General features: G+C 41.8%; 1 protein-coding gene across 1 annotated transcript; it reads left to right on the top strand.

Annotated features, from left to right (window-relative positions):
• The first annotated feature begins 185 nt into the window (after positions 1 to 185).
• LOC306935714 (OX-2 membrane glycoprotein) lies at positions 186 to 14,699 on the top strand. The gene is made up of 7 exons (XM_079518891.1): positions 186 to 477; positions 1,353 to 1,428; positions 2,506 to 2,826; positions 4,167 to 4,496; positions 9,373 to 9,657; positions 12,022 to 12,123; positions 13,962 to 14,699. Exons 2-7 carry the CDS (start codon positions 1,356 to 1,358, stop codon positions 13,967 to 13,969), a joined length of 1,119 nt encoding a protein of 372 aa, XP_079375017.1. The 5' UTR covers positions 186 to 477; positions 1,353 to 1,355; the 3' UTR covers positions 13,970 to 14,699.
• The last annotated feature ends 268 nt before the right edge of the window (positions 14,700 to 14,967 follow it).

The raw sequence follows: 14,967 nt of genomic DNA, 5'->3' as shown, positions 1-14,967 counted from the left end.
GACCTTTGCCGTAGTGCTCGCAGTCCGCATATATATTTTAAGTGGTTTAGGACGCTCTACACTTTTAGTTGGCTCTTTTAAAACTAAGACAATTGGATTTGGACCTATATTATGGTCTGATTGGTCAAGACATAATTACATTTCCTCAGAACACAAATGTGCAGCGTGCGATTATAACGGCAGGGGACGCTGTTGAGGTCATTTATCATGTCTGAGCTGTGATGTGCGCCAGTCAGTCAGTCATAGAAGTGGTACCGGTACCGCACGGACGGACGGAGCTGCCTGGTGGAAACAGACTGCTTCTCTGACTTGGACAGTTGGACTTGGACTTGAGGATGTTTGCGACTGGCATCCTGAGGATGGGCCGGATTTTACTGGAATAGAACATCCTACAATATAGTTATCCTACCTTTTCTGGGCACATCTGCTGCTGCTTATTTTATTTCATTACATGAATTTAAGCAAGGACGTAAATAGGTAAGCCCGTAATTTTCACACAATTAACTGGAAAAACATTTTCCTTATTTGCTGATGTTTTTGTTTTACTTTTGGGGATTATGCCAATTATCCCCCCCCCCCCCCCCTCTAAGGCTAAGCTTTTACTTGAATTAGCATGCTTTTGACTGGTGCATTTATTCAAAAGAACCATTGTAATTGTTCACATTGTTCAGTGTTGACTGGAAACGATGGGCTGATTATGTTATGGCATTTAGACAGTAACGTTCTGAATACCATTTTCACCAGGCATTGTTTATTTATTTTGATCTCCAGAATTCTAGATGCAATATGACAATTAAAATAAAATAAAACCGACAACAACACCATCTGTTCTTAATAATAATAATAATAATAATAATAATAATAATAATTGTTTGTTGTCTTTCTTTTCTTTTCTTTCCACAGAAGTGTTCAATATCCAAAGTTGGTACTACCACCGATATTTAATAGCTTCCTATTAGAGATATATTGTAAAATTAGATGTTTATTCAGTATAGAAACACAACACGTTCTTGATTGTCTGGCATTTAATCCAAGATAATATTTGGGGTAATTTTCAAAAATATCCACTTCATATCAGAGATATGCACTTAAAAAGTGCCCATGATTTTTATTATTATTATTTTAATTAGATGCAATTGTGAACAATAGCAAACAGTCAATGTGAGGGCTGGTTAGGAGATGTCTATGCAACTCTGCGTCTAAAGGCTTGAAGGCCATTGTTTGTGATGGAATCAAATACATCATGCTCTATTATAGGCTGTTCTTCCACACCCGGACAGCAGTGTATGGTGAAAGGTTCTGTCCAATGTGAGTGTAAATATTGCACTGACCTCTCACTAACATTTCTGCAGGTAATGATGTCTGTGGCGTGCTTCCAGCGAGGTCTGCAGCTGTGTTTGTCCATACTAATGGTGGCAAGACTGGAGGGTATGTAATAAAGTTAATTATTCAGAAAAATGATGTCACTTGAGCAGCACTGGATTAGTTCATGGCATACATTGGCATACATACAGCTAGATAGTATCTATGCTGTATGTATTTATGCTGTATGTATGCCAATGTAGGAGTATGCCACATGAACAATGTTTGAGAACAACTGGTGTATCTATTAGATACACCAGTTGTTTTCAAACATTGTTCATGTCAAGGACCCCCAACTTAATGTGTATTTTGGTCCGAACCCCCATCTGAAAAGATGTTGTGCCAGCTTTAGGGACCCCCTAGCTGGCACAAGTTGAAAATGACAATTAGCAATAGAGGGTATGCGTGTGACATCATCATCATACCCGGAAGTTATGCGGGAACGCCTACTGAGTGTCAAAAAATACTTTTCTGGCCTTGACAGCCCAAAAGTCCTATTTGATTGCATTAAATGACTTTAAACAACATTAAATTCACTTTGTTGTTCACTTTGCCACTCGATTTGCCACTCGATCTGCCATTTACTTTATGCATGCGCATACCCTCTATATACCAACGAAAAACCTATAAAATAGGGCAAAGTGGTTGTGATTGTGACGCTATTAACACATTTAGCTGGGGGAACCACCTGGAAGTCCTTCAGGGACCCCTGGGGGTCCCCGGACCACTGGCATAGACAGTACTATATGTGATGACCATGAGTGGTGGAAAGTAACTAAGTATTTTTAGTTAAGTACTGTACTTAAGTAGGTATTTGTTTGAGGTATTTGTACTTTACTTGAGTATTTCCAATTTCCAGTACCTTTACTTCTACTCCACTACATCCAAAATGTGTACTTTTACTTCACTGCAATTGAAAACTTTTGTTACTAGTTACTTTGGCCATTTTAACATACATTAACCACTCAACCCTATACATTTCGGCCATTTGAAAATACTTTTGTACTTTTACTCAAGTGCATTTTCAATTCCGTATACTTTTACTTGTAACAAAGTAGTTTCTAAATTGCAGTATTGGTACTTTTACTTAAATAAACCAATAAATAAACCAAACGTGGTTGTGCTTGTATACGTGTCTCTCAGGTAAGGTGACGGCTCCAGAGCACCTGGAAGCTCCCGTGGAGCTGCCCTTCACGCTGAGCTGCACTCTGTCCAAGGACAAGGTGGAGTCCCTGAGGCAGGTGCGCTGGCTGGACGTCCAGAACAAGAGCCTGCTGACCTACGACCCCGGCCAGAAGGACAGCATCAGTGGCCAGCACCACGTGGAGCTGGCCCAGTCTCCGAGGGACAGCTCCGCCATCACCATCCGCAGGGTGGGCTTCCGCGACGAGGGGTGCTACACCTGCATCTTTGACCTGCTTCCCTCGGGTTCACAGCAAGCGCAAACGTGCCTCACTGTTAACTGTGAGTATATAGTCTGTATAAATATGTACCCCGTATATCGTACTGTCTAATCATGAGGAGTTGTTTTCAAACTTTGTGGGCAAGTCAAAATGTCCAGTATTCATAGTAGAGGGGGGGAAAAAGCGGGGGAAAAAACGATTTGCGACACATTGGCCCTTTTTCCACCGAATGGGAACCGGTTCAGTTCTTTGTGGTTCTTAGTCCATGAGCCAGAGCTCCAAAATTGGAACTAAAGTAATTATGAATTGAGTGGGCAAAACCACATAGCTATGTTAAATTGTTATCACCATGAAACTTCCCCAGTTGATTACTTACACAAAGACAATGATTTATTGTATTACAAATGTTACATTTATTGGAAAGTTATATAGGAAAATATGCAACAAATAAATACATCTGAAAAAACTACTATACCGTGGAAGGGTTATCATATATTAATTTAGTCCCTTCCCAACCGGTGGAAAGGGGGTCATTGTAGATGCGCTATTGTCACAATTTGATTTTGTTGGGGGGAGGGGAAATTAATAATAATGATGATGATGATGATGGTGTATTGTCGGATGGAGTCTCTGTATTAGGTACTGATATAGTAAATAAAAATGAGAAATTAAAAAATCATAACTTTTTGCAAAGTTATTAATAGGCCTAATAGCGAACAGTGATAATGATGTGTGACTGACTGTCACAAAATCCCAAAGCACACCTGGAATTGTCTCATGGCCCACTGTTAGAGAATCCATAGAGAGGAGCATAAAGTCAACTTGACAGGGGGTTGTTTCTTTATAATTTGATATATATACACATAACTATTGTTATTATTTGTAGTATCCTTTTTCTACATGTCCTCATTAAAACCCTGAGGCATACATAACACAGTAGTGTTTATGACTAGCTACAGTAAGTTAGTGAATTGCTACATTCTTCTACTCAACTCAGTATGAGCAGCACTCATATGACATTCATTAAAAAAGAAAAAGTCTGCTGTTTTGTGTATTTAATTTAAATTGCTCCCCAACCCTTTTGGAATACACACAGCACAGCTAATCAGAACCATCATTGCATTGGCCACTTGGCAAAAGTACTATAGTTCTGACAAACAGTAAATCAGTCATCTGTGGGGATGTGCTCTTCATTTCTTGTTGCACTATGAGAATGGTTGATGACGATGGGAACATGGCCACTTGGCCAGTAACATTCATTTAGGTGTAACAGAGTGGGGGAGGTAGCCTTATTCCACTAACCAGAAGCAGATGTTGTGGACACCAGTAAAATGCATCGGTTTTAGGGTTATATCAGCCCAATCCCAATCCCACAATCTTTGGTCTCTCCGGTCTTTCCAGCACATATCACCATTGACAGCAACAAGACAGCGCTAAGTGGCAAGAAGGTCTCCCTGTCCTGCACCTACGGTCTACCCGAAAAGGTGGAGCAGGTGTTGTGGAAGCACACTCCCGACCACGGAGAATCCGGTGAGGTGGCCTCCTACGCCAAGAAGAGCGACCCCATGATCGAGCCTCCCTACCAGGGCAGGGCCTGGCTCAGTGCCTCCCTGTCCCACACGCAGCTCACCATCCAGCCCGTGGCCATCCGGGACGAGGGCTGCTACACCTGCCTCTACAACACACAACCTGGCGGACCCAAGAGCTCCACTGTCTGCCTCGCTGTGTTTGGTAATATACACGTTTCCACATCTTATTATTATTAATTATGGCCAGAAATTGTAATTACATATTTGTGGCATCCCGCAGAGAAATTAAATAAGAAAATTATTTGTTGGGGCAGCGAACAAAATATATATTGGTTTATGGAAAGTGGGGTTTTTTTACATACCGGTATATATATTTTTCTTTCTTTTTGAGTGGAAGTTTTTTCTATATCAGCTCTACATCGTTTTTTGACTGAATTATATTAAGTATACAGTAACAGAGAAAGAGCTACGCAACAATGTTCATTGATGAAAAAAGTCTTGGCTGACTCACGTTGAGAACACCAGTGGCGTGCACAGATAGACACTAGGGGGTGCTAGAGCCTTTTGGCAATGTGCCCTTTTGGGGTGGGGGGGAAAAAAACGTTTTTGTTTTTTTTCTTATTTTGTACAGTGTACACTGTACAGTATGTGGACCATGGTGACATTGATCACAATGTGCCCTTTTTTCACTTGAGCACCTGCCCCTCTAAATGTCTGTGCACGCCACTGGAGAACACACTGGTCTGATAGTAGAGTAAAAATGTACAGTAAAACACACAGGAACTAACTTCATTATGAGCTGGGCGTATACTGTGTATAAAGTCTGAGTGAGAATGGTGTGACAGTCTTCTAAAGAGTTGATAAGTAGGGGTTATATAAGAACACCTGTAGTGCAAGAGCAGAAGGTGGAGAAGTCATCGGGGTAAGCAATGACTATACAGACAGACTGGCCTCACAGACAGGCAGTCCTGAGATAAAGCTGGATAAAGTAGGCTGTCTAGGATTAGGAATTGGAAACAGGTTAGGAATGTGGGTCTTTGTTCCCGTTTGCCTGGTGTAGTGTTTTTGCAGTCTTTTTGTGGCAAGGTTATGTTTACAATTCATCATTTAGGCATTTATCAGACAATCCTATCCAGAGTAATTTACAAGTGTGAAATCAGAGTAAATGACAAGTTCAACCCTGTACAAACAACAGGGTAATCGTAATCGTCACTTGAGTAGAAAGCAAAGAAGATTCAGTGCTACCAAGTAACATGCAGGGTACAAGGTAAAGATGAAACATATAGCATTAACTGTACGTTTAAGTAACATATAAGTAACAAACATACATAAAGAACATCTGCATATAGCATCTATCAATAAAAAGAAGGAATACGAGGAATGAAGAGTGCTAGAGGGTGAGGTGGAGTCTGTAGAGGTGAAATGCGATGCAAATGTGGTGGAGTGAGTCTGAAATCTTGACAGAGGGATCAAGGTCATTCCACAGCTTGGGTTAGGAGGGAGAAGATCGAGTAGGGTGTCTTAAGAAAGGAACTGGAGGGACAGACGTTCTGTCTTCTTCTAAGTGTGCGGGAACGCCAAGGAAGGGGTGGTTCATGTCCTGAAGTTAACTGGTTTATGGCCAGTGACGTAATTGACTTACGTAATGAAATCAATAAATCCCTTATGGCCACTGACGTAATTGACGTAATCGATTGATTCCCAATAATCGGGAGCTTATTGTCGCAAAATTTAGCATTTTTTAGCTAATTTGGCTAACGGCCGATGTAATCTTCCTAAAACCGGCCGAAAATCCGCGTGTGCACGGTCGATCGCGCACGCGCGTGATCGCGCATGCATCGCTGCGTAAAATGCGATGTTTTGGGCTTGATTAGAGCTTAATTTGACTTAGTTATGAAAATTACGATGATAGCTTAGCATTCCGGACATCTTTCATTGTGGCACACTAGCAAAGCTACTGCCGGATATTTTGATCCTAACCGGATGTGGTCATCGTTCACTCGCTCCTTTTGGTCAGAATCGGCAAAATGGTGACGTTACCGCCACCATCAGGACTGATTGTCCCAATACTATGGTCTTGCCCCGTCAGAATGAGATATAGTGTGTATATCGCGGATTTTTCTATTGGCATTAAAAAGACAAATTAAACATTTGAAAAATGCTGGCTGAAGAATCAATCCACTGTTAATTAGGCTTGGCCACAAGAGGGTTAAGGGTGCTACGCCCTAGAGATTGCTTTGTAGGTCATCATCACAGGTGTTTTGAATTGGATGCAGGGCAGCATCCAGAAGCCAGTGAAGGAAACACAAAAAAGGGGGGAGACTTGGGGGACATTTTGGGAGGTTGAAGACCAGACGTGCCCCGCGCATTCTTCATCAGTTGAAGGGGTTTGTTTGTTGAGTGTGCATGCCCGCCCGCCCGGCAGACCAGCAAAGGAAGGAGGTATAGTTGCACTAGTTGTTGTTATTGGTGTGTCTGATTTGCTCTCACATAAAGCACAGGCCCAGTGTCTCTCTGTCTGAAGAATGGGCCATTTGAAAGAGAAGTGAGAACGAGGTGGAATGGTGGAGGCAGGGAGGGGATGTGTGGGTGAGAGGCCGAATGAAAATGCTCGGGGTCAGGGACTGTGTGTCACTGTTTGTCACAGACAGTGATTCCTTCTGTCCTCAGGCCTCTGACGCCCTCCATCTCTTGGTTTCTTGTGCACTCGCTCGCTCTCCCTTTTCTCATGTTCTCCGTCCCCTCTCTCAATTATCTGAACAAACAGCAGAGCTTTTGTCTGACGTTGTAACTATACAGTAGGCGTTTCTACAGTTGGAAAAGAAGAGAAGTGGAATTGTGGATAAACGCTTTAATAATGTTTATTTTTCTTTCAATTCATTGCTGGCCATGCCTGCCAAATAGCTTGCTTCTCTTACCCCACGCATGCACGCCTGCCCCTGCTTCTGTCTTCTTCTCTTTCTAACACACACACACACACACACACACACACACACACATACACACACACACACACACACACACACACACACACACACACACACACACACAAGCACATTTCAAAAGACTAATATACAGTAATATGATATCATGAGGATTGAGGATGCATGGCGTATAGTGTGGTAGAAGAAAATCCTCCACTAGGCTATTATGTAAAACCTGTGTCATTCACTGTTATCAATACACCCTTTTTTGGTCTGATTATTCTTCCCAAAATAGTAACACTGTTAACACTAGAATTGGATGTTTTTTGTTTTTTTTAATGTTTTTTTTTTGTGGCTTTCGCCTTTATTTTATATTTGGGATCGGGAGTCGAACCCGCGGCACACTGCCAGACTGGACTACCAGCCAAGGTGCCTGGACCACTGAGCCATGGCCCAGGCCAGAATTGGATGTTTTTGAGTATATTATTAACAAAATGTCTGGTAAATGTGCTGTGACAATGTTTTCCTGTTTACCAGAGCTTTGGACGCAGACAGAGCACTATGGGCGTCTGCAACCGATCTAAATAAGATTGACTAATGACTAGCTAGTTCGCTGCATAATCATCTGTGAAGACGCATGCTGCTATCAGGGCCAAATATCTGTGGCTAAATATGCTACGCCAACACAAATGTTCTCAATTCCAACGAATAACATTCCTTTTCTTCCTCCCCAAGAGCAGAGAATTAAAAACAGCCACGGCTTTACTTTATATGGATCTCAAGAATGCAAGAATTCATATTGATTCAATAGTGCAAAGCAGTGGCGTGCACAGATAGACACTAGGGGGTGCTAGAGCACCCCCTGCCCTTTTGGCAATGTGCCCTTTTGGAAAAAAAAAAAAAAAAAAAGCTCATAGCGTGCCACTCGGTGGCGCGCTATGAGCTTGTAGATCTGCTATTTTTCAATAGCTAAAGCATAACATAATGCTAACACCAAAAGGGGTTCCCGCCCAAAATGGATTAAGGCAACCGGCCGGTTCCACGCGCTGCACAAGGTGCCCTTTTTTAACTTGAGCACCTGCCCCTCTAAATGTCTGTGCACGCCACTGGTGCAAAGGTATTTGCCTCAGGTGTCAACAATTATTCTAGACGAGCCTGATTTATACCCATTTGCCTGCCGGTGTTCGGGTGTTGCACCGCCCAAAAAAAAGCTATGGAGCCTATAAACTAGGCATAAATGAATACGAGGGGTATTTGTTATAGATAGATAAGAATAACCGATATCTAGTATAACACTACAAATCTACAATGCAACTCAGAATCTTGGGTAATTTGTTTCCCATCTAACGAAGTACCACTAAGCAACAGTTTGGGGGTCCAGATAAAATTCTAAATTGTTCACGTTATTAAGTGTCTCAGGGTCCTGCAAACCAGTTACTATATCTAGTCATATAGACATTTTACTGTTGAGCAAACTTTATACTATAGTGTATACAGTGTATAATAATACCAACTGCATCACAAAATTCCCTAGAGTGGTCATCTTGGAATGGGATGGTTCCCGATTTGATCCCCAGCTCCTCTTTTCTAAGGTTCCAACACTGCAACCCCTAAATGAACCCCTATAAATGTGTGTGAATGTAATGATTCTTGAACATTGTCAAGTATAATGATTACAATACTATAGACTAGCACTAAATGGTCACTTTACTTTTCCTCTGCCCAAAACCAATGCACTTAAGAAAACAGTCATGTACAGAGCCATCCCCCCACATTTGACTCTAACAAGAAATAGACCTACATTTTGTTTCAAAAGGAAACTCAAGGCAGCAATAATCAGAAAGGAAATTATATTAAATTAGGTTCTTGTTTTTTGTATTTTCGGACTGACAAATCTGTTTTTCTTTTTTCTTTTAATGTTACTGTTATAAATGTTGTTCTTTAGGTTTGTGTGTTTGTTCATAAACATGGATCATGCTGTACTGCATTTTATGATTTGTATTTTGATGTCATTTCTGCCTGGACCCCTGGAAGAATAGTCTCCACTACGGTGTAGACTAATGGGGATCCTTAATAAACTAAACTAAACTATAATTGGAGAAAGGACCCTACGTAAATGCACCATTTACTATTTTTGCTTTTCTTTTTTTCCAGTGCTGCCCAAACCACAGGTGAGCTACAAGACCACGTCCCCGGGTGTGATCGAGGCCAACTGCACCTCTGTGTCGCGCCCGCCCACGGAGATCGTGTGGAACGTGGAGAGGGACAACCGAACCATGGGACCCCCCACGACGACACATGTCGCCCAGAAAGACGGGACCACGCTGGTCATCAGTACGCTCACTGTCCAATCGGGGCTCCTGAAGGATGTCTCCATTAAATGCATGGTCCACCATAAGGGGCTGGAGACGCCGATATCGGTGTCCATGAACACTAAGAGTGAGTCCCAGTTTTAGTTTTAGTTTTAGTCAGTGTTTTGAATAGTTTTTATTTAGTTTTAGTCACATTTTAGTCACCTGGAATGTTTTAGTGTTTGCTTAGTTTTAGTCGACTAAATATCATATGATTTTAGTCGACTAAATCTACAGTTGATTTAGTCAACTAAAATAAATGTTTATGCCGTCGTAATGACTGATTTTACACTTGCTGAAAATAGCCGATCTACAAGCTCACAACACGTCGTGTTGCGACGTGTTGTGAGCTTGTACATCTTCTATTTTCAGCAAGAAAGTGTAAAATGACTTATACTGGACTGGACCTATTCAGTCCACTAGTCCCTTCCTAACATTTTAGTCTAGTTTTTATTTGTTGACGAAATTGTCAATATATTTAGTCTTAGTTTTAGTCATCATGGCTGAGTTTTTATTTAGTTTCCATTTAGTTTTCATCAGTGGAAAAAGGTAGTTTTAGCCGACGAAATCAACACTGGTCAACAAACATCACTGTTTCTTTGTCTTGATATGGCTCTCTTGCTCATTTGGAATAACATCATATATCTTTATTTTCTCTGGCCCAACGCACGTATTATCAACACATGAGATGTTTTTTGTAACAGCAGCCTGACCAAGCCAGGCTGTACAGCCAAGACAACTGAACAGTGTTGCTGTGCAGCAAAGCCTGGAGATTGTTAGCTTGGCTATGATAGCCAAGTATAAAGGAGTTCTGACACTGGCACATACCTCAACTGATCCCCCTTCTGAGTTGTTCCCAAACAACCATTATTTTGCTCATACAGTGAACATAATAGTTGGGTCGTTTACGGCAGTTCCGTGACCGCGGAGAGCAAATGAAGGTCAGTTTCTCAATGGATTTGTCATCTAGGAGGGTTATTAAACAAATTGAGCCCCCATGTAAATCGCAAAAATGCGGGGGGGAATTCATGAGAGCCCCAAATCCATATGGCCACCATCAACAACCTTTTAAGGCACAATAGAGGGTATGCGTGTGACATCGTCATCAAACCCGGAAGTTATGCAGGAACGCCTACTGAGTGGCAAAAAACTACTTTCTGGCCTTGACAGCCCATACATCCAAACAGAAAAGTCCTATCTGATTGCATTAAACAACGTTAAACAATTTTAAACTCACTTTGCATGTTGCTTTGCCACTCGATTTGCCACTCGATGTGCCATTCACTTTAAGCATGCGCATACCCTCTATAAGGCAAAATGACCTCAAATTCATTCTGCTTTCAATAGCATGTGAACGTATCAAACTAGGGGGTTTTCATGATTCTGAATCCATTCCAAGCATTAGTTTTGCACAAAAAACACTCCTTGGGCTAAAAACGGCCATAGCCACTTGCCCAAATGTGCTCAAATGTGCTGACCTCATCACATTTTGTCCTTGGGCTGTTTTTAGCCCAAGGAGTGTTTTTGTGCAAAACTAATGTGATTTACATGGGGGCTAAATTTGTTTTAACAACCCTCCTAGATGACAAATCCATTGAGAAAAACGGACCATAATGCGAGTCTGAAAACACAACAGAACATCTTGTTCATATTGCTTAATACTGTGCCACATGGTGACTGGGGTCATCATGGGCGTGTGTGTGTGTGCGTCATGTTTGATGAACAGCAGGAAACCACAGTTTACCTTGTTTTCACATATTGGTCAGGAGTGCGAGAATGCTAGACAGTCATACGTACAGCATTTGCCCCATAATGCCGCAAATCAAATCTAACTCAAATTTAATCAGACGTTGGTTCATACAGGAGACAGCGTGTTCGGGAGGACCCACCACATGGATTACATAGCTTAACCGATTTTGGGCGGGAACCCCTTTTGGTGTTTTAAGCATTATGTTATACTTTTATAGCTATTGAAAAATAGCAGATCTACAAGCTCGTAGTGCGGCACCGAGTGCCGCGCTACGAGCTTGTAGGTCTGCTGTTTTTGAAAAATCGTGAAAATGTGGCGCAAATCTTTGAATTGGCCTTTCACAGCCAACGTTTTAACTCAAATCTTTGCTTCTGGAGGGTCCCTGGAACAACATATGTTCAGATGGGGGTCGACGGCCAAATACATATATTTTTGGGGGTCCTTGACATGACAATGTTTGAGAACCACTGACATAGAAACATAGGGTTTTTCAGAAAACTGTCAGGATTTAGAAGACATTTGTAGAATCGGTTCTCAGGTCTAAACAGGTTAATATTAAAAATTGCATGTTTACCAAATGAGATATGACTTAATCATGTCTGTCTGTCTGTCTGTCTGTCTGTCTGTCTGTCTGTCTGTCTGTCTGTCTGTCTGTCTGTCTGTCTGTCTGTCTGTCTGTCTGTCTCGTTCTCTCGTATACAGTTGGGACTGCTCTCACCATCCTGATCTCAGTGACCACGGTGGCAGCTCTGCTGGTCATGTCTCTCTGCTTCTGTCTTTGGAAGTGCTTCCTGCGCAAAGACGGTGAGAGTGTGTGTGTGTGTGTGTGTGTGTGTGTGTGTGTGCGTGTGCGTGTGCGTGTGCGTGCGTGTGTGTTTGTGTGTCATACATCAAACCGTTCTATACCAGCCCCATTATAAGATAGGCGTATATTCCGTATAAGATCAAATTTCATGTCTCAACTCAAGAAGCAATGCTTCATTCACGATGTACTGTATGCCTGATGGAACATGTCAGAACATGTCTACTACATCCTCCTTGCTAATTTGGTGTTGATCTTGAGGTCCGGCTAGGAGGTTGGTCGCCCCAACCTCTTTATTTTATAAAATCTTTCCCTCATCTGTGATAATTTTTACCTGGAGAACCGGCCTAATGCATGTCGAGGGACACATTATTCCTCCCAGTTCAGCCATTAGGAAAAGGAACATCCATCTTAGGGCTCGATCCTCATTGTGTTGAAATTTTGCAACAGTTTCTAATGTGCATGCGTGCATGTGTCCGTGCGTGTGGTATTGGAAAATAATATGGTAGGGAAAAATGATAGTGTAACAGTGAGGGAGATGGGTCTGTTTATGTTACATATTGCATATACTGTAGTGTGCCCACTGCCCAGCTAATATGCAAACTTTACTTGAGTATTTCCAAATTTCAATACTTGTACTTCTACTCCACTACATCTCAAAGGCAAAATCTGTACTTTTACTTCACTACAAATATTTGAAAACTTTAGTTACTAGTTACTTTGGAGATTTTAATTTTGATTAGAAAACATAGATTAACCACTTCAACGCTATACATTTTGGCAATTTGAAAATAGCCGAGCTTGTAGATCGGCTATTTTCAATAGATTTTGTACACATTTTGAACTTGTGAAATGGGACATTCTGCAATATGAGTACTTTTCCTTTCAGTACTTCAAGTACATTTTGATGCTGATACTTTTGTACTTTTACTCAAGTACATTTTCAATTCCGTACTTTTACTTGTAACGAAGTACTTCTAAATTGCAGTATTGGTACTATTACTTAAGTAAAACAATTGAGTACTTGAGTAAGCTTGTTGACCACTGTAACTGTACCGTATGTCTCCACTCTCCACTGTTTTACAGGGACAAGACACACAACTGTTTCAGCTCCTTTACATGTTTTGGGGGAAATATGAATGTATATGGCCTGAAACATGAGAGAATCTCTGACCTCATTTTGGAAGAGTTTCCCGTACCTGCACTCCCATCTGCACTTTACTTGCGTGGTTCTGAAAATGCTTTATGTTCTGCGCATGAATATAATTCAGAAATTCTAATCACTATAATCAAGGATTTTTGCTGAAAATTGTATACCTCATGCAGTTATTTGTCACAGTGGAGCTTATCTGTATATTATCAAGGCTGGATTCCATTCTAGATACATGCACAGCCCTGGAGTTTTACAAGCTTTTCTGCTCCTCAGAAAATTGTGTGCATGCGTGCATGTGTGTGCGAGTGAGTGAGAGAGAGAGTGTGTGCAGTGTGTGTGTGTGTGTGTGTGTGTGTGTGTGTGTGTGTGTGTGTGTGTGTGTGTGTGCGCGCGCGTGCGTGCGTGCGTGCGTGTGTGTTCGCTCGCATGCGTATTTCTATCTGTCTCCAGATTTCCCCCAGATTGAGCAGTTTTCGGTTTGGCAAAGGGAATCCTGAATTTAAATATTTGAATCAAAGCCGCATTGCCGTGGTCTGCACCCAGATATGCAGCTCCAACCATTACACCGAGAGTCAAAAACCAAAGTCTCATGCAGCTATGTGTATTTGTAACATTGGAACTGTTTCACTCTTCTCGTGTTACATTATCACATCTTAACTTTGTGTTTCTCTCTGCATCTCTTTTCAGCTGATTAATCTTTCAGGGGGGACATGATGAGAAAATAGGAAGCAGTATTTATGTTCTTTTTAGAGCCAATCAACACGACACTGTGGACGTTTCACTGCATGCGCCACCACTGGGACAGACGCTACTATGGTGTGGTGCTGCTGACACGCACACACCTCCCAGGGAGAGGACCGACCTCCGACACAATCTGCACAACTGTACACAGCGACATTCAAGCTTATCCCGTCTTATCCCATGCATCTACCGTATGACTTTTATCTAAAATTGTTCGGCTACACTGACTCCCGTGATATCTGCCCAGAAAACAGCGTGAGTGAGGTTCTGAAATTGTGGACTTGAGTATTTGCACATTCCTCTCAAAGTACACGGTCCTATAGTTTCTGTGTTGTATCTCCTTGGTATATGGAAACATTTGTTCCGCGTGTTTCCTTCTGTGACCTATAGGGCTATACTGTACTTCCTAAATAATAACAGCCAAATAGCCCACAATAAAATTGTGTTGTTCATTTAACACTGAGAGTGTACAAAATGTTTTGGTTTACATTTGTACACTCTCAAGAGTTAAATGAACACGGACGGTTTTACGGTGTGGTTTAGTCTTTTACAAATGTAATTAATGCTGCACCTGTTGTTCTGACGGAGGGTTAATTTGCCTCACTACTGTACACCTTTGGCTGACGGTGAAGGGCAGCCTACAATGTGTCAAAATAGATACTGTAACTAAAGGACCTTAAGGACTGACGTCTTATGTGTTGTTGTTTTTTTCTGCAGTGTGTGTGTGTGCGTGTGTATGTGTGTGCGTGTGTTTGTGCGTGTGCGCATACGTGCGTGCATTGGGAGATAGTCAAATTCCATAGTCAGATGGCTTGAATCAATTCCCTTGAAGATGCTATGGTGAAACCTGGTTTGTGCCGCTCAGAGGAATGCATGCCTGGCCCGGTTGATAGAAAGATGAGTGTGTGTGTGTGTGTGTGTGTGTGTGTGTGTGTGTGTGTGTGTGTGTGTG

The sequence above is a fragment of the Electrona antarctica genome, assembly GCF_951216825.1.
Source record: "Electrona antarctica genome assembly, chromosome: 13".
In the NCBI taxonomy this organism is placed as follows: Eukaryota; Metazoa; Chordata; class Actinopteri; order Myctophiformes; family Myctophidae; genus Electrona; species Electrona antarctica.
The sequence above is the reverse complement of the archived record's forward strand: the minus strand, read 5'-3'. Positions and strand labels throughout refer to the sequence as shown.